Source organism: Podarcis raffonei, chromosome 14 (assembly GCF_027172205.1).
Source record: "Podarcis raffonei isolate rPodRaf1 chromosome 14, rPodRaf1.pri, whole genome shotgun sequence".
Taxonomy (NCBI): Eukaryota; Metazoa; Chordata; class Lepidosauria; order Squamata; family Lacertidae; genus Podarcis; species Podarcis raffonei.
In genome coordinates this window covers 48103494-48127565 of record NC_070615.1, presented here as the reverse complement: position 1 = coordinate 48127565, position 24072 = coordinate 48103494, and the positions used below count along the sequence as shown (strand labels likewise).

The 24072-nt window shown below is 44.9% G+C and overlaps 3 protein-coding genes across 8 annotated transcripts in view; all 3 read left to right on the top strand.

Annotated features, from left to right (window-relative positions):
• Nucleotides 1-3153, top strand: part of C14H7orf50 (chromosome 14 C7orf50 homolog) — a 145430-nt gene extending 142277 nt beyond the window's left edge. For all 6 annotated transcript variants that reach the window (XM_053364544.1, XM_053364542.1, XM_053364540.1 and 3 more), the window contains 2 exons: nucleotides 667-748; nucleotides 1966-3153. In XM_053364544.1, coding sequence (XP_053220519.1) covers nucleotides 667-748; nucleotides 1966-2148 — 265 coding nt within the window. In that variant the 3' untranslated portion in view covers nucleotides 2149-3153. The remainder of the gene's footprint in view (nucleotides 1-666; nucleotides 749-1965) is intronic.
• Nucleotides 570-24072, top strand: part of MPRIP (myosin phosphatase Rho interacting protein) — a 218247-nt gene continuing 194744 nt past the window's right edge. Inside the window, exon 1 of the mRNA XM_053364529.1 lies at nucleotides 570-574. The gene's annotated coding sequence lies outside the window, so the exon portion shown is untranslated. The remainder of the gene's footprint in view (nucleotides 575-24072) is intronic.
• Nucleotides 7755-24072, top strand: part of LOC128401455 (cytochrome P450 2W1-like) — a 35076-nt gene continuing 18758 nt past the window's right edge. The window contains exons 1-3 of the mRNA XM_053364533.1: nucleotides 7755-8223; nucleotides 8349-8444; nucleotides 16057-16254. Coding sequence (XP_053220508.1) covers nucleotides 8395-8444; nucleotides 16057-16254 — 248 coding nt within the window. The 5' untranslated portion in view covers nucleotides 7755-8223; nucleotides 8349-8394. The remainder of the gene's footprint in view (nucleotides 8224-8348; nucleotides 8445-16056; nucleotides 16255-24072) is intronic.

Below are 24072 nucleotides of genomic sequence, written 5' to 3'. Positions count from 1 at the left end.
GGACCATTGCCTAATTCCAGCAGGCTCTTCTTAAATGCTAAAGCCTTAGCATGGATACAGCCTCAATTTCCAGCAACATGCATTAGCTTTTAGGCCATGTTTACTCTGTAACAATTGCACAGAAAGCAGCTTCATGTTCACACCTGAAACCCTTGAACTATTTCTGTATATTTAAAGTTTGCCAGTGAGATATTAAACTATTTGCAATATCTGCAAATGCTTTCCAAAATATGTACAGTGTGTAAAATAAAACAGCTAAAAAGTCCACATCTCTTTGGGGCAAGAAATAAACACATACACCTGGAAACACAAAGCGCCAATCAAACTGTGTTGGCAATTGAACTCCTTGAATTTCACACAGCTGGGAAGAGACTGAAACTTCCGAACTGTTTCTGCACTCATAGGCAGCACCAGAGGAGTTTTCCTCCCAACAGTGTTGCTGAACCTGTGGTTACTTGAAGGAAAGGCACTTTTCACATGCTTCTATCCTCCCAATCTCTGTGTTCACCAGTGGTTTCCCCCCTCCCTAGTGCAATCTCTGTTTGAACTAAGGTATGGTTTTGGAAGATTTGAAGCTCTCATTTAAGGTTGCATGAGAAACAGAAGTTCATTTTCTTTTTTTATATTATAATGTTGAATTACTTCAATTTATTTCTCTTCTTTCAGCTGGTCTGAAAGTCCCAAAGAGTGGAAGTTTCAGAAGACAAGGCAAACCTGGCTTCTTTTACACATGTATGAAAAAGACAAGGTATGTTCTGGTGCCCTCTCCCCACCCCCCTTTAAACAGTAGCAAAATGTGCATCTTTATATAGTCACGGGGCTGAGCAAAAGTCTTGTTGCAGGTTAAATGATAAAACAAACTACCAGCACATAGTTAATCATTAATTTGTTAGATTATGCTGGATGTTCCTAACCCATGGCAAGGCACCTCCTCCTGTGCAGACTGAGCAGAGTCACTTACAGCCTTTTACCTCCTCTCCAAGGGGAGGTGGCATCCTGTGCTCCAGAGTGAGCCTAAGTTCAAAGGAATTTGGGTCTAAAAAGTTCTCTTTAGAGGCTTTCCTTTTGTGAAGTCTCCCACCCTCTGTTTTATCTGCAACCTACCCTTCATTCTGACACTTCATTTTGAACTTTTCCCACAGTCTGTGTTGTCATGTTTCCACCCCTTTTTGTGTGTGTGGTTCTATGTTGTCTTTCCCCTAACCCCTCCCTGTTTCCAGTTTGGGCATGGGGCGAGCTGGCTACTGGTTTCTTAGAAGGCACCGCATGGGTATAGTTGGAAATTAAAAGCCTGGGATCTGTGCTATGCCTTTATATCCGACTTCTAAGAATTTCATCAACAGGAGAAGAAGGAGGGGGTTGGCTTAATGTGAACTCTCCTAGCCCCCTGTATTCAGTTCCTTTGAAGACTGTTGGTCCAGTGTGGCAGCAGTGGTGTTTTTAAGGAAATGGCCATTGTGTACTTTGTATTTTTATCCCACCCTTCCTCCAAGGAGTTTAAGCCATTGTTCCATTTTAAAAACAAGATGTGAGGCAGGGTATACTGAGAGATTTGGACTGACCTCAGTCATGCAGTACATTTTATGGCTGTGTACTTGTATAAGGTTTTTTTTGTGTGTAGACAAGAGCAAATTAAAAATAAATAAATTATCCAGCTAAGTATAGAGTGAACTTTTAATACCCCTTTAAATACTTAGCTCACATCAGTATGACCACATGGAAGGTTCTGAAAAATGTTTTCTTGGGGTGGTGGTTGCTCCTCATGAAGGTGATGACATTGAAAATCTTAGAATCAGTCCTGTTGCCTGCACAGTCACCATGAAAAGTCTTCAGTAAAAAAGATATTTTTCCCCCCAGTGAGAGGGATGGTTTAACTTAAACACCATTCTATCGGTGTTGCTGGTGTCTCAGCCCAAAGTCATTGAGTAACGGATCCTTCACTTTCTCTTCCTTTTCATCGTGAAGGTCCCTGATGAATATTTTTCCATTTTGCTGCGGTACCTTGAAGGACTCCAAGGCAGTGCGCGGGACGTAACTGTGCAGAAAGCAGAAGCTGTCATGAAGGAATATGACAATTCTGAAAGAGAAGATTCAAGCCAACTGGAGAAATGTGAGCGGATCCGAAAAGTTCTACAGTTGTTATCATGAAAACATCATCCTATCAAGCCTTCCCACACCCATGTATATGCATTTTATTACAGGACCAGAGCTGAATATAGTTCCTAGCCTTTAAGCAGCCCTGTGAAATTCAAACTCTCTTTCAAAAGCAGTATTTCCCCCCCCCCCATCTTTGTCCTCCCTCTTTTTAAGCAAATTTCTTCCAGTATTGCAAATGTGATGAAAAATAATTGATCCGTATTAAAACAGCAGCAGCAACAAGACTTTGATTCCTACCGGTATTTTTCTGCTCTTCTTTTGGGAACTACTTCCTTTAGCTTTTTCCTACATAATTATTATTAAGGGTTTTGCATCTGTTAGTGGCAATTCCCTCCATAATAATGGTTTTAAACCCAACTGAAATGATTAACTTCCATTGAAGCAGCTGAAATATTTAATTGCTTGAGGCATCTTTAGTCTGTTAACTTCAGGTTTCATTACTCAACTTGTAGTCAAAGTTGAAGGCCTGGAAGCTGTTGGCTTATGTTGGTCTTCCTTTATTTTTCTTGAAAGTTTTGTTTCTTTTAATCAGCAACCACAAAATAGTGCTGAAATGCACACAACTGTAAGAACAACAATTATGAGAAGTTTACAGTAAAGTAGACAAAATATCATCACACTTGCAAAGTACATTTCAGCAAGGCTTACAAAGAACCATAAAGCACAAAAGTAATTCTACTGTTTTGACGAATGCTCCAAGCATTATTTTAAGCTGACAGCAGACAGGCTTCCAGATAAGGTCCTGTTTTGAAGATCTTCCTCAAATGATAGATATCACCTCAAAAACATTTCAAGGCCCTGATTGCAGTTTTCAACTGGGAGGACTTCAATAATGTTTTTTCTCCAAGAAGTTACTCGATTGCCAGAGGATAATACCACTTCAAGGGTCCAAAATTCTGGCAGATTTTTATTTTAATTCCCTACATGCTCATGTGAGCTAACAAAATTGTGGACTCTTTCATGTGTTATGATCAATAAAAGGATACATTGTTGCCATTTTGGTGCATACCTGGCCTTCATACTGTCCTTGTGTGATTGTTTTCCTGATGAGTAAATCTTGCATTCAGTTGTTTTGTCTGGCAGTCCATCCATATCATAAGAGAGAAGACTTCTGCAAATAGTCATGCAGGAATAGTGAATTCAGAGAGCTGGAATGACAAACATATCTATTACTAAAATGTCACAGGTGTTAATTGAACTGTTGTCTAACTTTGGTTACCAGATTTTCGAAACCTTTTACTGTTTTCAATTGTAGCATTTGTCTAGGTTTTTGACAACCCATCACCAGCTTGACTTGCTATAGTTCTTGGAATAAGCATGGAAGATATTAGGAATTCTGAAAGTTGCTAACATATTGCATTCCCTTTAAGACAACTTCATCTGAGAGCCAAATACTTAAGTGAATCAATATGTGCTATGCTAATACAGTAACTATAATGGAATTTAATATACTGGAACAAGCCAAGGTATGTATGAATCAGAGAAAAAGAGAGAGACAGAAAGCAAAGCAGTGGGAGGCAGAAAAACCCATCACATACATTTTCTGGACTACCTGACTAACTTTCCTATTGTTCTCTCTCATTTCCTCCGTTCTTCTGGTGTCTTATATTCCTCAGTACAGTGGTACCTCCAGTTGCGGACGGGATCCGTTCTGGAGATCTGGTCGGATCCCGAGGTTTCCGCAACCTGAGGACCGCTTCTGCGGATGCGTGCGCGGTGAAACCCGGTCACATACTTCTGGTCTTGCCACTTTTGCATCCTGAAGTTTACATAACCAGAGGGTTACGTAACCGGAGGTACTACTGTATATTGATTGCCAGTTCTTCAAAAGTTCATTTTTAAAAAGGAACTAGTTCTGAGTCAATTCATCCTCTCCAAAAAGGAACTGGTTCTCGTTCAAGCTCATCCTTTCACAAAAAGAACTGGTTCAAGGTCATCCAAACATTAGTTCATAAAAAGTTCATTCTTGGCAGAAAAAGAAAATCAGCATTCAGAATTCAGTTGCTGTTCTGAAGTATAGGATTCAAAAGCAAATCAGGGCCATACACAAGTAATCAAATGTATGACAGACAGCTTTTCTCATAATTGTACTTACATACTAGAAAAAAGATTACCCTGCCTCTACACAGCTGTTAAAGGCACAAGGCGTCATCCGCTTTGTTCCTGAACCTGTACTGCTCCCTGCAAGCTACTCTTGTTAGAAGCCAGAGAATCATTTCAGCAGGGAAAATGCTGAAAATACCTTGCATTGCTGCCTTCTGATTTCTTAGCTACAGTGATTAGATGACTTAAGAGACCGTAGCAGCAATGGTTACGCCATATCTGCCTAATAAGCTTTAGAATGTTGCCCAAAGTCTTGCTTTCTAACTATAGATATGCAACTGACTTTAAAAAAAATGAAAACTAATGGTTCAGACCATCTGTGGTTGGATGGGAAGTGAATGTGAACTAGAAGAAAGTTCTGCCCCAAAATGAACTTAATTCACCTTTAGTTTAGGCAGCAGTTATGGGAATGATTTTCGGGTGGCATTCATAGATGTTTGAACTTGTTAAGTGAACTTTGTTCAACTGAACTATATTAATTCCAAGTACTGTTGATCACTTAAAGCAGAAAATTCAAAGAACACAAAAATAACAGGTGATTTGTCTCATGTGCAATGCAGATCTTTATTAAAAACAAAACTCAGGTTTGTGTGGCACCCACATCCCTCAGATGTGTTCACTACCTAAGTTTGGAGTTTATTTGTTGGTAAAGCTGTAAATATTACAGAGTCTTCCTTTGGAATTGGAAATGTACCTGTGAAGGGTTCATAGACCACCCAGGATGACCCAAGTAATTCTAATGTTCTTCTGTGAGAAGACTTTTAATTGTCATTAATTGAGCCATCTTTCTGTACCACTGTATCACTTTATAGTTGGAATGTGGATGGCATCAATTCCTTAATTGCATGATTTCACTATGTCTGAAACCTTAGATTCAGTCATGCGGAGATCCAGGAACTCTTTGGGCTATCTGGCCTGTTTGCCTGCACATTTATATCTTCCAGTTATTTCTTTTAACATGGTCTAGCGAGAACTGGGGGCAGGGTTCAGCAAAATTATGTGAGTCAAATCACCCTGTTGTGTTAATAATAAACCTAAAATCCAAGACAAAGAGTATATGCACAGAGCACAAAATTGAATGGTCGTTTGCCAACTCTAATTGGCTCTCGGATGAGTTAATCATTGTGTATGTGTGTCTGGGAGAATTCATATATGGTAGTAAGAGAATGCTGAAGTCAGGGATTGATGCAGTATAAAACCAAATCATTCCTGAGGACTGCTGAACCCAGTAGATCTGCCTCTGATTATGGTGCTAATTGCTAAAAGCAGTGTCAATGTAGTGGTCTTCCCTTTAATTTGACTGGTCTTTGCCACACATTGTAAATTTCAGAGATCTATGATGTCTGTTCTCGTTTTTAATTGGAAACCATTGCTTTATAAATAAAATTGTACTAGGGAAATAGATCCATCATCTTAAATTGGGAAAGATGTATTGCGTATGTTGTGTATGTATTATTTAACCAGCACTTCAGAAGTCTGGCCCATTGCCATTATTTGAACTGTAGAGAAAGGTGAAAGTAGATTGACCTCACACTTTGTCAGTCATACGTCACTGTTTTATAAACTTAGCATAATAATCGAAAATGAGCAAGAAAATTAAACAAAATCTCCTTATTGCCATAGTTGTTGCAAGAACACAGACCTCCCACATTCTCCTAATGTACAAAGCTGAGATATTGTTTGAACGCCAGTTCTGATTTTTGAAGCATTTTAAAAACAAAACAAAGCACCCCACTATTGAAGTTTCTTAGGACTTGTGTAAAGTGTATGCTATGGAGCTGCTCATTTTTTTACAAGGTTGATGATATCTTCTTTGGCGATCAATCATAACCAAGTAAGATTGTCTTCCATGAACATGGTTTTAACAGTAAGTCTGTAAATGACTGTGGACGGTTTGCCAAATGTACCGGTACATTCCTCTTGGCATGTTTCTCCCTTTCATCCTGAGTTGGAGCATCTTCAAAGCCCATGACACCTTTGGTAAAGGCTGTCCTCCAATTGGAGCGCTCACAGGCCAGTGTTTCCCAGTTGATGGTGTTTATACTTCAGTTTTTAGATTTGCCTTGAGAGAGTCTTTAAACCTCCTTTGTTGACCACCAGCATTACGCTTTCCATTTTTAAGTTCAGAATAGAGTAATTGCTTTGGAAGACGATAATCAGGCATCCGCACAACATGACCAGTCCAACAAAGTTGATGTTGAAGAATCATATGGTTAATTGTTAGAGTGAAATAATATGCATAAATCAGCCATTCTAATGTTTATCTCATCCAGTTGGCCACCCATATGTGAAAGATATTATAGATCACTGCCAGGACCAGGCTAGAGCTATGCACAGCTGTACTCAATACAAATCTAAAAATGCATATTCTCCAGCACAATGTCCCTGAGGTCAGTCATTTTGAGTCTGGGGCTGTAAGGCGGGTCTTGAAAGAGCAGCAAGTCCTGAGCTTTTGACCTGGCAATGGCAGAATGCCTAGTTTTGATGAGACAAGACCAATACAGAGGATTTCTGCTGCCTGCACAGGTTTGAGTGCTGCCTATTGAAGTTCCCTTCTCTGCCTGTAAAGGGTTCTGAGGCTGGGGTTCACACAGTCCACCCAGGTGTCAACCACAGGCCAGACCCAAAGATCCTGAGAACCTAACAACAACAGTTACAGGCATGGGCAGCCCTTGCATGATGCCAGTGGCGTGGCTAGAGGGGCATGGAGGGAGGTGGGTCGCCTCAGGGGGCACTTATCTTTTGGGGCAGCACATCGGGCACAGAGTGGAAGGTGGCATGCAAGCCCGGGCGTCCCGAAATCCCAGTGCGCCCGCTCATAAAAGCAGTGCGGGGCTGGGCTTGCAGCATGCCCAAGCTGCTGCTCCCTCCCCTCCCCGCAGCCTCCCGGGCACCTATAGGCCCACCACTGCCTGCAAAAGCAGTGTGGGGGCAACGCACACCCACTGCGTGCCCGGTCAACCATCCTCCAAGTGGAAGGCACCCAGGAGGGATGTGGCAGCTCGTGCACCCTGCAGGCCCAGCACTACAAAAGCAACATGGGGCTGGTGCACTTACATCACATCCCCCTTGGCTGAGCTGAGTAAGTTGCAGTTGTCCACTTGCCACCTGAGGCTGCAGATAAAAGGTAAAGGGTAAAAGGACCCCTGAAAATTTAGGTCCAGTCATGGCCGACTCGGGTTGCGGCGCTCATCTCGCTTTATTGGCCGAGGGAGCCGGCGTACAGCTTCCAGGTCATGTGGCCAGCATGACTAAGCCGCTTCTGGCAAACCAGAGCAGCGCATGGAAACGCTGTTTACCTTCCCGCCGGAGCGGTACCTATTTATCTACTTGCACTTTGACGTGCTTTTGAACTGCTAGGTTGGCAGGAGCAGGGACCGAGCAATGGGAGCTCAGCCCGTTGCGGGGATTCAAACCGCCGACCTTCTGATCGGCAAGTCCTAGGCTCTGTGGTTTAACCCACAGTACCACCCGCGTCCCGAGGCTGCAGATATAAGCGTCCAATTTTTACAGTCTTATTTCTTTCTGTAGACCACAAGACAAAAGCTGTGTGGGCATATTGGAAGCTAAAGCCCACTGTCAAGAGAATAGCTATGCAAATGGCTTCTCCTGCCTCTCTCACACTGTAGAAAAGGCGGCTTTTCCATAATGATGTTGCTGATTGTTGGACGCTTTTACTTGTAAAGAAAAGAAAAATCCTGTTTTTCAAGATGCAACTCTCTTCCAGTGAAGAGTAGTATGCTTGCTAGAGGCAGCCAGGATGCCATGATGAGCCCGAGGGTTGGAAAGGCTGCAAGGAGCGTGACCCCACACAGTGCCACAGGCAAGACTCTTGGCTACCACAGGTTCCAAAATTAGGAATATGGCTTTCTTGCTACAAGAGCAGAGATGATTCCTGATACAAAGAGGATTGTTAAACATTGTTTCACCAGTTTCTTCAGTCCTCTACCCCCAAAGTCACATGTAAGCTTCTACCCAGTTCTGTGTTGGGCAGGATGCTACTTTAAAAAGTTTCGTCAATTTTTGGAAAGGAAGGTGTAATACTCAGGTCCCATCACTGATTTCTCTCCATCTTCATTCTGTCACAGTACAGTGTTGAAGAGAGGCAAATATAATTTAACCCACAATGGCAATATGAGAAGCAGCTGGAAGAGGAGAAGTGTGCAGAGGGCAGAGAAACAAGGGTGAGTGGAAGGGTGTCTTATTTGCCGTCATTGCCCCCCCCCCGGAAACTTGCCAAATCTGCTTTATCTTGGTACTGGTGCCTGCCCATAAAAGGCAAGCCTAGAGTGAGAGACCAGGGCGAGGTCAGCAGTTTACAGGAACCCTCTTCTTAGGGAGATTTTGTGGGTGAGCTGTGAGCTTGTTTAGGTGCTGGGTGAGAGCCAGAGTGGATGGGTGGAGCTCTGGGTGAGAAATGCTATCATTTCACTTGCAGCTAATTAGCCACCTCTCCAGCGAGGTCATTTCGGTGCTGCTCACACAGCAGTTTGACTTCACCCCAGAGGCACACTCCATTGTCTCTCATGACAGACAGATGCCAACAACAACAAATTATCCACCTGCAGTCCTTGCTATCATAAAGCCTATGCAGGCATAACACTCCCCAACCTAACCCACGGCTGGAAGAGGGCTTTTAGGGATGTATGCATTTAATTGCAAAAATTGTAATGCTTCAAGGTGGTTTACGTTAATAAAGCACAGTACAATGCAATAACTGATTAATTAAACAAAATAAAAAGGCAAACCAGCAAGAAAAGGCTTTCTGTTGCAAGCTATCAGTGCTAGAACAGGGAACCTGCTGTTTTGCCTGTGACCACCTTAAGTGAAGTAACCTCAGGTTATGGGCTACTCTTTGGGACTTCCTGGGCAGAAATAATTTTAAATCAATTTGTCTGGAACCTTGCCGGAATAACTGCTGTCTTCCTCGCTCTGCTGTCTTTAGATTTTCTGTCTCCTGGCTTTGCTTCCCAACTATGAACCCCCGGTAGAGCTCCTGACTCTGACAGCTGACTACAGATCAGCTCAGATACAGTTAAAAGCCCATAATAACATTATATATTTAATTTTGGCCTAAAGGATACCAGAGCTGCCATCAGAGGGATATGTCCATTATTAGGGCTCCACCACAGAAGAGGCCTCTCTGCTAGCCTCCCACCTGGCTACAGAAGGTGCGGATACTTGGATAAGGGTCTCTAGAGAAGATCTTAATTGATAGGCAGGCTCAGAGAAGGTGGTCCTTTACTACTATCCCTTCCCTTTCTCCCTAGTCCTTCTTCTCTTGTATGTGAATTCTCACAACCTGACTTAACAGTGGTTAAGTCTTACATTAGCACCACAGTTAACAGTGTTAAGAATGCCTGGTTGACACAAACGCAGTGCCAGTTGAAACCAGCTTCAAATCATGGTTGGCTTTAAGGACAAAATAAGAGTCATGCTGGATCAAGCCAGTGACCAGTCCTCTGCAGCACCCTCTTCTCACAGTAGCTGACCAGATGCCTTTGGGAAGCCAGTAAGCAGGACATCAGCACAACAGTACCCTTCCCACCTGCTTTTTCCAGCAACTGCTATTCAGAAGCATTGCTGCCTTCAACTGTGGAGGCAGCACATAGCCATCATGGCTAGTAGCCACTGGGAGTCTTATCCTTCATGAATGTGTCTAATCCTTTTAAGCCATCCGCATTGGTGGCCACCACTGCTGCTTGTTGGAACAAGGTCCAAAGTTTATGCACTGTGTGAAGATGTACTTTCTTTTCTGTCTATCCTGAATCTTCCCACACTGAGCTTCCTCGGGTGTCCGCAAGTTCTAGTATTATGAGAAAGGAAGAAAAACAAAATCTCTATTTACTTTCTCCATGTCACACATAATTTTATCTATTATCATGCACCTCATACTCTCCTTTCCTGTAAGCTAAAAATCTGCAAATGTGGTACCCTTTCCTTAGGGGAGAGCTTCCTCCACCCCTAATAATAATAATAATAATAATAATAATAATAATAATAATAATTTATTATTTATACCCCGCCCATCTGGCTGAGTCTCCCCAGCCACTCTGGGCAACTCCCAATCAAGTGTTAAAAACAGAACAGCGTTAAATATTAAAAACTTCCCTGAACAGGGCTGCCTTAAGATATCTTCTGAATGTCAGGTAGTTGTTTATCGCTTTGACGTCTGATGGGAGGGCGTTCCACAGGGCGGGCGCCACCACCGAGAAGGCCCTCTGCTTGGTTCCCTGTAGCTTTGCTTCTCACAATGAGGGAACCGCCAAAAGGCCCTCAGCGCTGGACCTCAGTGTCCGGGCAGAACGATGGGGGTGGAGACGCTCCTTCAGGTATCATTTTGGTTGCCCTTTTCTGAACATTTTCCAACTCTACAATACCCCTTTTGAAGTGAGGCAATCAGAACCATACACAGTATTCCACATACAGCCACACCATAGATTGGTATAATGTAGAAGCTTCCAGCAGCCAATCGGAAGCTGCGCCTTGGTTTCCGAATGTTTTGGAAGTCGAACTTCCGGAACAGAATCCGTTTGGTTTCCGAGGTACAACTGCATATGAATTTTAAGATTTTTTTGATCCCGACTAGTTTGCAATGAGTCAGTCACAGCCAGTTCATTAGGTTTCCTGATGAATGCGGAGGGTTGCTAGGAATTCATACCCACAGGAGAGGACAACATAGTCCTATTGCCCTCTCCTGATCCCTTCCTAAAGGAATTGAGAACTTTGAATCTGCATAAGCTCTGTACAAATGCCAGTTGTTGCTTTTCCAGTAACGGGAAGGAACACCTCCCTTGCTGGTTTTGGTGCCTGTTAATGGTTGTGGGCAATACACAAAAGGAGGAAAAACGTGTGTGTTCCTATCTCAAGGTTTTATCACATGCAATGTGTTTTTTGTTTTATAACAATGGATAAATCTTTGACAAGCGGATGACTGCACTGAAAATGTATCCAGTCTCCTTTCCTTTCTTCCTGTACCAGAATTTCCTGAACAAATTAAAGCTAAGCCTAATTAATAGGTGAAAAAATGTATCTAAGCAAATTTGCATGTGAGACCAGAAAGAATTTTTTTTATCAAGGTTATGGAATAATCCTTAGGCATTAAAGGCAGAAATTGGCTTTGGCTTCAAAACAGCCTGGAGTGCTGTTTAGATTTCAAGTCTTCGTGGTATTTAAATAACTGAGGCTAAAAGTGACCATCTGCAATAATTTGAAACAAAGTTGTATTCTACATTATATTATAGTGGCTCAGGTTTTTTTTTTTTAAAGTTGTGGTTGCAAACCATATATATGACATGAAAAGTACAGTAATTTTTGCTATTGTTTCCAGAAACTGGCTAAACTATATAAAATTCTCAGCCTGGCAACTTTTTCTTTTCCAAAGGCACCCCTGTCTTTGTTTTCTAAATCCATTTGAATATTATTTCAGCTGTCTCTGAACAAAGCAAACCAAAAAACCTACAAATGCAAAGAGCAAGAGTACAAAGTACATGAGAAATTACAAAGTTTTATTGGCTTTTCCACGTTAACATATAGGAGCCAAAGAATACCAAGGGTGGGGAAGAAACCAGAATGAAAGAAGTTGGAAGTTAATCTATTTACAGGTTTGGGGGTGTAAGTGAAAAAAAATATTGGGAAAAGTTTTTCCAAGATACTTCTACTGCAGAGAAAATATTTGGGGTCATTTAAGAGAGTCAAGATGGCTTCAGGATTGCTGTGTGTACTCAGATAAAATGTATTTATTTTTCAGGGAATATTTCCTAATTTTGAAGAGTGACTGGTTGGTTTTCTGTGGAGTGTGGCATACTGTGTGTGTGTACCTTAAAATAGTAATAATAATTCCGACTCCCATCAGCCCTAGCCAACATAGTCAGTGGTCGGGGGTGATAGCAGTTGGAGTCCCAACATCCTCTGGAAGGCCACAGATGATGATGTTGTCGTCGTCCCCATTCCCCTGTTTATGGACATGAGTGATGGACCCATTAAGATGGCCTTCCCCTGGAGGCCAATGGATTTCTGAGGATGGCTGCATGCAAATACAATTATACATTCTTAGGTGGGCATGGGAATTAACAGGTTAAGCTAAAACCTTTGCATTGTAAGTTTTGCAGAAATTGTGGTTTCTGAGCAAGTATTTGAAGGGAGAGGTGGCTCCACACAAACTCTTGAGGGCAGAGTTCCATATATAAAAGCATTAAGGGAGAATGTATCCCATAAGTAGCAGAGTCAAATGTGTATTCCATGGCAATGCAAAAAAGCAGCAGTGTTGGGAAGTAGGTTATGTTCTGTGGGGTCTGATGTTCTGAGATCTGGGACAATCCTTTAGCATAAAATGGTCACCTAGCACTAGCAGCAGAATGGTCTACAAGGAGATAAACTTGTGTGTAAAGATTTTTATTTTTATTTTTTAAACTTGGAATGTAGTGTTGATTGCACTGATACAATACTAGAGGAGAAAGAAGAAAGACCAGAAGAACATGGGGTGAGTGAGCATTCTTCATCAATGCTGAAGTACATCCAGCAGTTCTGGGCTGTTTTTCAAAATATGCTTTATTATTACTATCTTTGAAATGCCAAAATATTAAGCAGAAGGCAAGAAGAGCTTGCTGGATCAAGCCAGTGGCCCATCTAGTCCAGCACCCTGTTCTCAGAGTGGCCAACCAGATGCCTCTTTTGGAAAACCCATGAACAGAACCCAGGTGAAAGTGCCCCCCTGTGGTTTCCAGCAACTGGTATTCACAAATATTACATCCTCCAACATCATGGTTAGTTTTTTATAACAGTAGTTTTGCATGGTTGGAGCATCTACAGCAAACCCTTTCCCTTAAATTCCCATTGCTGTCAAAGTAGGAATTCATGGGTGATTTTACAAGACTGTATTCAATCTGGATTATCCACAATTCGGAGAGATTGTTTCACATCCAACATAATTAAAAGTTTTGATAGCTCCAAAGAATACCTTGTGGTAAAGGGAAGTACATGCCTAAAATATTGACTGCCTTTGGATTCCTGTAGTGTTCCTTAGTCCCCCCCTAATAAAAGCTCATCAACTTTGGTCAACCCTCCCCTAAAGAAAAGCAGCTCAACAACTCCTGGCAATGACAATGGGTAGATCACAGCCGATATTTTTATACTTGGAGTAGATCGCAGTCTCTTGGGAGTTGGACGTGCCTGCTCTAGATCAGTGCTTTTCAAACTTGTTACCTACAGGGAGCCCTTTCCAGATTGCTTGATCTGCCATGGGATCCCTCTGTGTTGGAGGAACTCTGCTAAAAATATTAAAATACTGTGCCTCCATGGACAGCTGTGAGTCCAAAATGACTCCCAGGCTGCACACCTGGTCCTTCAGGGGCACAGTTACCCCATTCAGGACCAAGGAATCCTCCACACCTGCCCGCCTCCTGTCCCCCCAAAACAGTACTTCTGTCTTGTCAGGATTCAATCTCAATCTGTTAGCCGCCATCCATCCTCCAACCGCCTCCAGACACATATCGCTCAATGCTGCTGCTGTGGTAGCAGGCAGAGGGCCTTCTCGGTAGTGGCACCCTCCCTGTGGAACGCCCTCCCACCAGATGTCAAAGAGAACAACAACTACCAGACTTTTAGAAGACATCTGAAGGCAGCCCTCTTTAGGGAAGCTTTTAGTGTTTGATGTATTGCAGTATTTTAATTTTTTTTTGGGAAGCTGCCCAGAGTGTCTGGGGAAGCCCAGCCAGATGGGCGGGGTATAAATAAATTATTATTATTATTATTATTATTATTATTATTATTATTATTATTATTTTATTATATTCCCTGGAGGCCAGATCTGCCCCTGTGGATCCTGCTGTCTGAGGCGGTCACCTCAACTTGCCTCATGAGTGGGCAGGCCTTACCTACAGATGATGGTCTTTCCATCTTTACTGTATTCTTTTCGTCAGCCATTCGGTGGTGTGCTTCCTTGGGACATGAAACTGCTATGGTTCCATTTAGCTATTATGTGGCTAATAGCAACTGGTAGATTCAATCTTCATAAGAACATCAGAAGAGCCTTGCTGGCTCAGACCAAAGGTCCTTGTAGTCCAGCATTCTGCTTCCTGTGGTGACCAAACGGATATCCCAATGGGAAGCTCTCAAGCACAAATGGAGCAGCCCTCTCCCATTCTTGCTCTCCAGCAAATAGGTTTCAGCAGCATCCTGGTGGTTCCATGTCACCATTGTGGCTAATAGCCATTGCTAGACCTCTTGCCTCTGCATTTGTCTAACCCCCTCTTAATCCAATTTTAAAGCAAATTTTGGTAGTTGGTAGGCTGAGATGGTAGAAATCAGGCCTTTCCCAGTTCAAACTGCAGTACAGAGGCAGCACCTTTTAGCAAACTCCTTGCATGTAGTAGCTACAGCATTTGCTGAAGCAATAGCTCTCCATATATGCTAGTTTACTAGACGCAGGAAGAAATTAACATTTCCTGCTTCAGAAAATTAATTGCTTAAGACTTACAGAATTGTAGAGCTCATCTAGTCCAACCCCCCTGCACTGCAGAAATCTCAACTAAAGCATCCATGACAGATGGCCACCCAACCTCTGCTTAAAAACCTCCATGGAAGGAGAGTCCATTCTACTGCCAAACAGCTCTTACCATCAGAAAGTTCTTGATGTTGAGTCGGAATCTCCTTTCTTGTAACTTGAAGCCATTGGTTTGAGTCCTACCCTCCGAAGCAGGAAAAAACCACACATTTGCTCCATTTCCCATCTGACAGCCTTTTAGTTATTTGACGATGGCTATCGAAACCTGTCTGTGATCTTCATTTTACTGTCGTTTATTAGTAGTTAAATAACGCTTTCGACTGACAAAATAGGACAGCTTTCCAGAGCATGTTAAATTCTGTAAAACATGATGGGACTGGGGATCTATTGCCTCTGGGAAGAAAGGGGGCCTGTTCAGTCACTTGCTCATTGCTTGAGTGAGCAAAAGGAGTACAGAAACTCCTGCGGCTGAACAGTTCGTGTCGCTGGGTACATCTCTTGACTGTCGTGATGTGGCAGTGACATCTGGTGGCACTAAGACTCTAACAAAGAAGTTAGAACTAAGTATTTTTGAAGTTTGTTTTTCTAGTCCTTTCCCCCTTAGTTGCAAAGTATATTAATTATACCAACCTCTGTTCTTCTTAGTTCTTTGGTAAAAGTCATCATCATTTTTCATTTAACATTTAACTGCCCACAACTGCATTCCAAGAACCTCTACAAGTCCCCCACCCCAGTTGCTGGATTGCTATTACAGCTGAATAGCTTACATTATGATATGATGATAATTTGATTTGACTCAGCTTTGAAACTATATTATTCTTTTAGTATTTAGTATTATGTATATACTGCCTTTCTGCCTAGGCACTGAGGCAGTTTACAATCCCAAGACACCAAAATAAATACATTATGTAAAATGAAGACCAAAGTTTTGGTGCATGTGGTTTTAGTTTTTGCATGCACCGAAACCTGACTACCAAGCCATCTCAAGAGAGATGTGGCCCAGAAACTGCAGCCTTTCAAAAGGTAAGGATTGGAATGCATGCACTGCTTGTAGTAAGAAAATGTCCTGCATTGTCCATCCCCCTTTGTTAAGAAAAAAACTGCAGTTTGAATTTCACTGTGGAATTTGCTTTAATCCCGATTTTAACTGCTTATTTTCCAGACTAGTGTGAGGTTGAAAATCTGGTGATTTTGGTGCTTTGAACAACTTTTTTCCTGGAATATGTGTGGGTGAGAGAGAGAAAGAGAAAACCTGCAAATCGCCTCACACATTTAATTTGGAAACTTTTCAGATGCTGTGGTTTCGTAAAGGCAGTTGGCCTAACCATCAAGCTCTGTGATGCTGTCAAGACGAGAGCTTCTAGAGGACCACCCACATCTCCTGGCCTGGGAATTCATTCCCCTTTTGAGGCATTATTTTTCACACTCCATTTGCATCTCAACTCGAGCAAGCTTCGCTCCAATTCCCCTTCCCTGCATCATGGCCTTTGGTGAGTATTGAGTTCCTCTGGAGAATCCTCTCCAATATGCATTTTTGCAGTGGTGAGATGGAGGGTGGAAGGGAACTGGCAAGCTTCCATATCAGTCCTCTTGGGCCCAGCTGGACTAAGAAAACAAACTTGGCAAATATATTCCCAGACCACTTGGCAAATGCAAAAAAATGAAGTCAGGGTACTCCATGGACACAGTATATTCCTATGCCATATATAGGGCTAAAAATAACTTTTTACTGTCGTATAGCAATTGGCCAATGAGATGTACAAATGCAAACAATCATTTACAGCTTCATATAAAATAAATACATATGTTTGCACTGAACACATTACAGTGGTACCTTGGTTTGCATGCATTTTGGATTACAAACACGGAAGTGTGTGTCCCGGTTTGCAACCTTTTTTTGGATTACATCCCAATTTTTTTTATTATTTTTTTTATAATAATATTTTATTAAGTTTAACAATAAGGAAAGACATCACCAAACAAAGAACAATAAAAGCACAAAACCAAGATTTCACAATACATAAAATACATAAAATACAAACATTTAACCTAAAAAAGAAAAGAAGAAAAAAAAGGAAAAAAAACACCAGTCAACACACAAAAGTAAAATAAGAAAAAACACAAATCACTCTTTTCTAATTATTCAACATTGATTAACTTATTTTCCTGACTTCCTCACATCTCCCTTTTTTGTATCCCTTTTTGACAGTTGGTTCAGCAAATTCATATCCTACCACTTTGTCCTTAAGTATCCTACCTCCCAAATTTATAATTTCAAACTTTTACTCTCGTCACTAAAACCCCTTCATTTCATTTCAATGTCATCAGCATTCATACATTTTATACTGCTTCTGTAAATAAATTTTAAATTTCCTCCAATCTTCTTCCACCAACTCTTCTCCCTGGTCTCGGATTCTGCCAGTCATCTCAGCCATTTCCATATAGTCGATTACTTGCATCTGCCATTCTTCCAAGGTGGGTAGTTCTTGTGTCTTCCAATGCTTTGCAATGAGTATTCTTGCTGCTGCTGTAGCGTACATAAAAAAAGTTCTATCCTTCTTTGGCACCAATTGGCCAACTATGCCCAGGAGAAAGGCCTCTGGTTTCTTCACAAAAGTGTATTTGAATATCTTTTTCAATTCATTATAAACCATCTCCCAGAAAGCCTTGATCCTCGGGCACGTCCACCAAAGGTGAAAGAATGTGCCTTCAATTTCTTTACATTTCCAACATTTATTATCGGGCAAATGGTAAATTTTTGCAAGCTTGACTGGGGTCATGTACCACCTGTACGTCATTTTCATAATATTCTCTCTTAAGGCATTACGTGCCGTAAATTTAATCCCAGTGGTCCACAACTGCTCCCAGTCAGCAAACATAATATTGTGTCCTATATCTTGTGCCCATTTAATCATGGCAGATTTTACCGTTTCTTCCTCAGTACTCCATTTCAACAGCAAATTATACATTCTTGATAATATCTTAGCATTGGGTTCTAGCAATTCTGTTTCCCAATTTTTTTGGAGGCCCCATTGGCAAAAGCACGCCTTGGGTTACAACCTGTTTTGGTTTACAAACTGTAATGGTTATAGGGGTTGCTCGTGCGTAAGTTGCCGCCACTCCTGGCTAGGTTACCTGGTTGAACCCTTTCTGTCTGGGCAGCCCTTCACTTCGTGGCTGTTTCAGTCGCTAGCAGAATCCGTCAGTGGGCGTTTCTTGAACTTCTTCCAGCAAATAAGTTCTTTGACGCCAAGTCTACGCCTACTTTCCCTGCGTGGAAGTCTTCTGCGCAGGGTGGGTGTGGGTAGCGGAGGACCCGTGCTCTCCCCACTGGTCTCCGGCGAGGAGTCCTGGAGCCCCCTCGCCGATTCCCCTATCTGCCCCCCTTCATCCCTGGTGTTACGCTGATTTCCTTCCCCAGCAGATGGGCTGCCTCTCTCCCTGCTGGGTCCTTCTCCAGCATTGCTTGGGAGCCTTGCCTCCGCCTCTAGCTCCGATGTCAGTTCCCTGACATCCACCTCCCCCCCAGGACTCCCTCCACCCCTGGCCCGACCTTTTGATCCAACTTCGTCCCTGTTCTCGGCCGACAATGCGGGGAATCCCCGGAAGGAGCTATCGCCATCCTCTGAGGATTCAAAACCCTCTTCCCACCCGCTCTGATCTCTCCCCGCGGGGTGGGCCTCCCAGTCTGATTCTTCTTCCTCTGACGCCTCTCCTCCCTCCTCTTCGGAGGCAGAAAAACCCACAAAATCCTCTTCATCGTCTGTGGTTCCAAATTGCTCCTCCCAGAATCTCGCTAGTGGTTTCGGTTTATCTGGGAACAGGCTGTGGAACTCCTCCACAAGATACACGTCATTGATTGCCTCCGCGGGAACCCACGTGTTTTCCGACCCGGGTTCTCCCTCCCAAGCTACCAAGTACTCCACCTGGCGCCCTCGCCACCTTGAATAGAGTATTTCCGTGGCTCGGTTGTGGTGTTCCCTCTCCTCTACCTGTGGGTGTGTGGTGACTTCTCCCTCTCGCCCCGGGAATTCCCGCCCCTCCCTGTACGGTGAGAGTAGGGACCTATGAAACACCAGGTGTATCTTCATGCTGTCAGGCAACTTGAGCTTGAATGCCACGGGGTTCACCTGCTGTGTTACCTCAAAAGGTCCCCGCCGCCTTGGCTGCAACTTCTTGCACCCTCCCTTAAAGGGTAACCCTTGGGTTGACAACCACACCCGGTCTCCCACCTGTATGGTTTCCCCTTCCCGACAGTGCTTGTCTGCCTGCCTCTTGTAAATTTCCTTGGCCCGTTCCAAGTTCATCTTAAGTTGCTAGTGCAAGGCCTCCATTTCTTCCACAAACTGCTCTGCCACAGGTACACTCCACCCTTCCTCCCACCTCCCCGGGAAGGCCCTGGGGTGACACCCATAATTGGCCATGAACGGGCTCATTCCCGTGGACACATGTTCAGCGTTATTGTACGCAAATTCAGCCAGCGCTAGTAGCAGCGTAGGTATTGCTGGAGTATACTGTTCGCTCTTTCTGCTTGCCCGTTGGTTTCCGGGTGTCTCGCCGTCAAGAAGCCCACCTCGACCTGCAGCAAGCTCATGAGCTTCCTCCAGAACCGGGAAGTAAATTGTTTCCCGCGATCTGAGATGACGCTCGAGTGAGCCCCATGCAGCCTGAAGATGTGATCCACAAACAACCTGGCTGTTTCCTCGGCCGTCACCGCATGCGAGCAAGCTATGAAATGGCACATTTTTGTCAGTAGATCGACTACTACCATGACTGCTGTCTTCCCCCTTGACTTGGGCAAATCCGTCATGAAATCGATGGATACCACCTCCCAGGGTCTTCCCGGCGTGGGTAAAGGTTCCAGTAACCCTGCGGGAGCAGCCCTCTCCCCCTTTGCCCTCTGGCAGCGGTCGCACCCCCGTACATATTCCCGCACATCTTCCCTTACCCTTGGCCACCAGGACTGCCTGGTGACAAGCAACATGGTTTTGTGTTGACCAAAGTGCCCCGCTGTCGGGTTGTCATGGAGTTGTTTGAGTACCATTCCCCTCAAGGTCTCCCCCGGTACGTACAGTGCCCCCTTGTAGTACAGTAGCCCTTCCTTTTCCTCAAACCCTCCATGGTTTTCCCTTCTGTCCCGGAGTTCCCTGATTTTAGTTTGAGCGAATTCGGCGTTTCTAGTAAGCCCGGCCAGTTCTCGTTTCCCACACACCCATCGGTTCTCGGGGAACACGTGTCTGACTTCCGGCGGTCCCTCTCCTTCCATGTACTCCGGCTTCCGGGAGAGAGCATCTGCTCTTACGTTTTCCTCTCCCGGCACGTACCGGATCTCGAAGGAAAACTTGGAGAACTCCTGTGCCCATCGAATATGTCTCTGGTTGAGTACTCACGCAGTCCTCCAGTATTCCAAGTTCTTGTGATCCGTACACACCTGGATCTTGTGCTGCGCCCCTATTAGTAGATGTCTCCATCGTCGAAATGCTGCATAAATTGCTAGCAGTTCGCGGTCATACACCATGTAGTTTTGCTCCGACTTGCTCAGCTTCCTCGAGAAAAAGGCGCACGGCCTCCAGCTCTGCTGGGCCCCTGGCTGCAACAGTACCGCTCCGATGGCTCGGTCTGACGCGTCGGTCTCCAGCCTCATTGGCTTCTGCAGATCCACGTGCAGAAGCTGCTCTTCCGAAGCGAACGCCTTCTTCAGTCTTTCAAAGGATTGCTGGGCACTTTCTGTCCAGACGAACTTCTTTTTGCTACTGAGACAATCTGTGATGGGCGCTGTCAAGTGGGTGAAGTTCTTGATGAACTTCCTGTAGAAGTTGCTGAACCCTAGGAACCTCTGCACGTCCTTCTGGGTTTTGGGGGCCTTCCATTCCAGCACCGCCTGCACCTTGCTTGGGTCCATAGCTAGGCCCTTGTCTGACAACTTGTACCCCAGAAACTCAACTTCTCTGGCGTGAAATTGACATTTTTCCAGCTTGACCCACAACTGGTGCTTCTGCAGTCTCTTTAGCACTTCCCTGACGTCTCTGACATGTTGCTTCTCATTGTCTAAATAGATTAAGACGTCGTCCAAAAAGGCTACGCAGTTCTTGTACAGCAGGGACCCCAACACGTGGTGCATGAAAGCTTGGAAGCAGGCGGAGCCCGACTATAATCCAAATGGCATAACTAAGTACTCAAAGGCCCCCAGGGGGGTGAACATGGTGGTTTTCCATTCGTCCCCCTCCCTCATCCTAATCAGATTGTACGCTCCCCTGAGGTCCAGCTTGGTAAAAATTTTCCCCTGCCTCACCCGTGTTAAAATGTCGTCAATCCTGGGCATTGGGAAGGTCACGGGTTCTGACATCAAGTTGACGCCCCGGTAGTCCACAACGAGCCTGGGCTGATTCGTATCCCTTTTGTCCACAAAGAACACCGGACTGCCCCCCACCGCCTTTGATTCTCTTATGAACCCTCTCTTCAGGTTCTTGTCAATAAATTGCCGCAACTCCTGCATCTCCCGGTCAGACATGGCATACAGCTTACCCACCGGCAGCTGAGCCCCTGGGAGTAAGTTGATTTGGCAGTCAAAGGGCCTATGGGGGTGTAGTCTATCTGCCTCCTTCTCGCAGAAGACTTCCTTCAGGTCAGCATATTGTGGTAGCACCTCCCCTTTTGGCTCTACAGCCAGCCCAGCCACCCTGGCCACTGTCATCCTTGGGTTCTCCCCCCCAGACAGTGTTCCAAGCAGTAAGCTGACCCAAAGGTGACTGACCGCTGATGCCATGACACTACTGGATCATGCAGTGCCAGCCAGCTCATCCCTAGTATTATTGGGGGTCCTGCCAGTGTGGCTACATGAAAGGCAATGGTCTCCGTGTGCCTGGAAACCCTCATTCTCATTGGTGGGGTCTGGTGTGTCACTTCCCCTCCCAGAAGTTCTCTGCCATCGATGGTGGTCACTTGCAAGGGAAAATCCAGGGGCAGCAGGTGGAGTTGGTGCTCTAGAGCGAAGTCCCTGCTGAAGAAATTGCAGGAGCTGCCTGAATCCAGCAGCCCCTCCACCTTGACTGGGTGCCCATTCGGGAGTTCTAGCACCACTTCTATGGCTATAGCTGCCCTGGGAGGGTCAGGCTGGGGCACTTCTATTGGTTGCTGGCCTGGCTGCTGCCCCCACTGGTTGGCAGCCAGGCGTTGTCGTTTCCCTGCGCCTGCCCTTCTCCCCCCTTCTCCTCACAGCCAGCAGCTCCCACCATCCCTTGCCAGGCTTTTCTTTGAGGGCAGACCCTGGCAAAATGTCCTGGCCGTTGGCAGAGGAAACACTTCTTGGTGGTTTTCCAATCCTTTCCCTCCCTCTTGCGACCTTCACTGGAGTTTGAAACCTCGCGCACCATCTATTTCCATTGGCTCAGCCGCCTGGGAAAGCTGTCTCGGTATCTCAGGAATGCAGTAGTCATGGCAACGTTCCCCTTTTCCTCGCGTTTCTCCTGAGCCCGCGCTTCCTGCCGCACTCCAATCGCAAGCACAGCCTTGGTCAGCTGATCCATCGACTGCGGGCGGGGCGCGCGGGACAGTTCGTCCTTCACAGTTGGGGACAACCCCTCCTCAAACAACATTTGAATAGGTTCAGAGTCCAGATCCCACCCAAGCCGGTGGATCAACATCGCAAAGTGCGACCAGTAGTCTCTAACTGATTGGCTTCCCTGCTTGCACCCCATCAATTCCCGGCAAGTCACACTTTGCTCCACTTGACTGGAATACATCGCATCCATCGCTTGGAAAAATTTCCTAAGGTCCTTCAAGGCAGCATTTTGCGTCGCCATTAGGGGCCTGATCCATTCCCGTGCCCCATCCTCTAGATGCCCCACAATATAGGCCACCCTTTCCCCATCATCAGAAAAGTCATTATGCTGCAGTTCCAAAGCGTACTCTATTTCCGTTCGGAACGCGTTGTAGTCCTGGGGTTTCCCCCCAAACTTGTGTACCAGCCCCGGTACCTTCCTTGCGATGGGGGTGGGTCTGACCTGTGCATTCTGAGTCCGTCTTTCCTCCAGCCGCGCCGTCAGGAGAGCCACATGCTATTCCAAATCTCGGTTCCTCTCTACCAGATTTTGCACTCCAGCTGCTTGCTCCGTCCCTCCGGCTTCCCTGGTTTGGCTCATTATGCTGCCTCCCTGTAGCTGCGCACAAGCAACGTCGGTGACTGACGGATTGCTGTAATGGTTATAGGGGTTGCTCGTGTGTAAGTTGCCGCCACTCCTGGCTAGGTTACCTGGTTGAACCCTTTCTGTCTGGGCAGCCCTTCACTTCGTGGCTGTTTCAGTCACTAGCAGAATCCGTCAGTGGGCGTTTCTTGAACTTCTTCCAGCAAAGAAGTTCTTTGACGCCAAGTCTACGCCTACTTTCCCTGCGCGGAAGTCTTATGCGCAGGGTGGGTGTGGGTAGTGGAGGACCCGTGCTCTCCCCGCTGGTCTCCGGCGAGGAGTCCTGGAGCCCCCTCGCCGATTCCCCCATCTGCCCCCCTTCATCCCTGGTGTTACGCTGATTTCCTTCCCCAGCTGATGAGCTGCCTCTCTCCCTGCTGGGCCCTTCTCCAGCATTGCTTGGGAGCCTTGCCTCCGCCTCTAGCTCCGATGTCAGTTCCCTGACACAAACGGACCTCCGGAATGGATTATGGTTGTAAACCAAGGTAGCACTGTACTTTGTGTGATTATATACATTCATTGTATTTTATTGATGTGAAACTACACATTATTGATTGCATTTCTATGTCTCATTGGCCATATGACTGTTCTTGTGAAGTTACATACTTTCCAGCTGGAATAAACTTCTGTCTTTAAATTTTATTTTACAGAATCCCTCTACCTTTGTACTTGCAGCACTTTATTTTAGCGGTCCTCACAACAAGCGTGTGAGGACGCCCCTCCTTTTACAGGTTCATTATGGGCACTGAGAACATTCCCCACTACACAGTGCCAAGTCCATCATGTCAGTGCCAAGTCCACTGCTGTTGCAGCAGTTCATTTTTTTTGCAAGGGCTATTGGCTTCAAGGTTACTTCTCTCTGTTTTAATATTTAATCAGGGGCATCCACTTTGGTTTATTTTATGTAGGTCAGCCAAATTATTGAAGAGTCAGCAGTGTCCCTGTTGGAACTGCCTCAAGGCCATGTGTTTTAGTTAGAAATTCACTTTCTATTGACAGTTCCCATCTGTTCCACAAGTGAACATTAAGTGATTGGTTTGGTGAAGTCCTTTGGACAGACCTCCCTTACATCATCCAGTTCTGCATCCCATAATATGGCATATCCATGGGCCAGCTGGCTGTTGT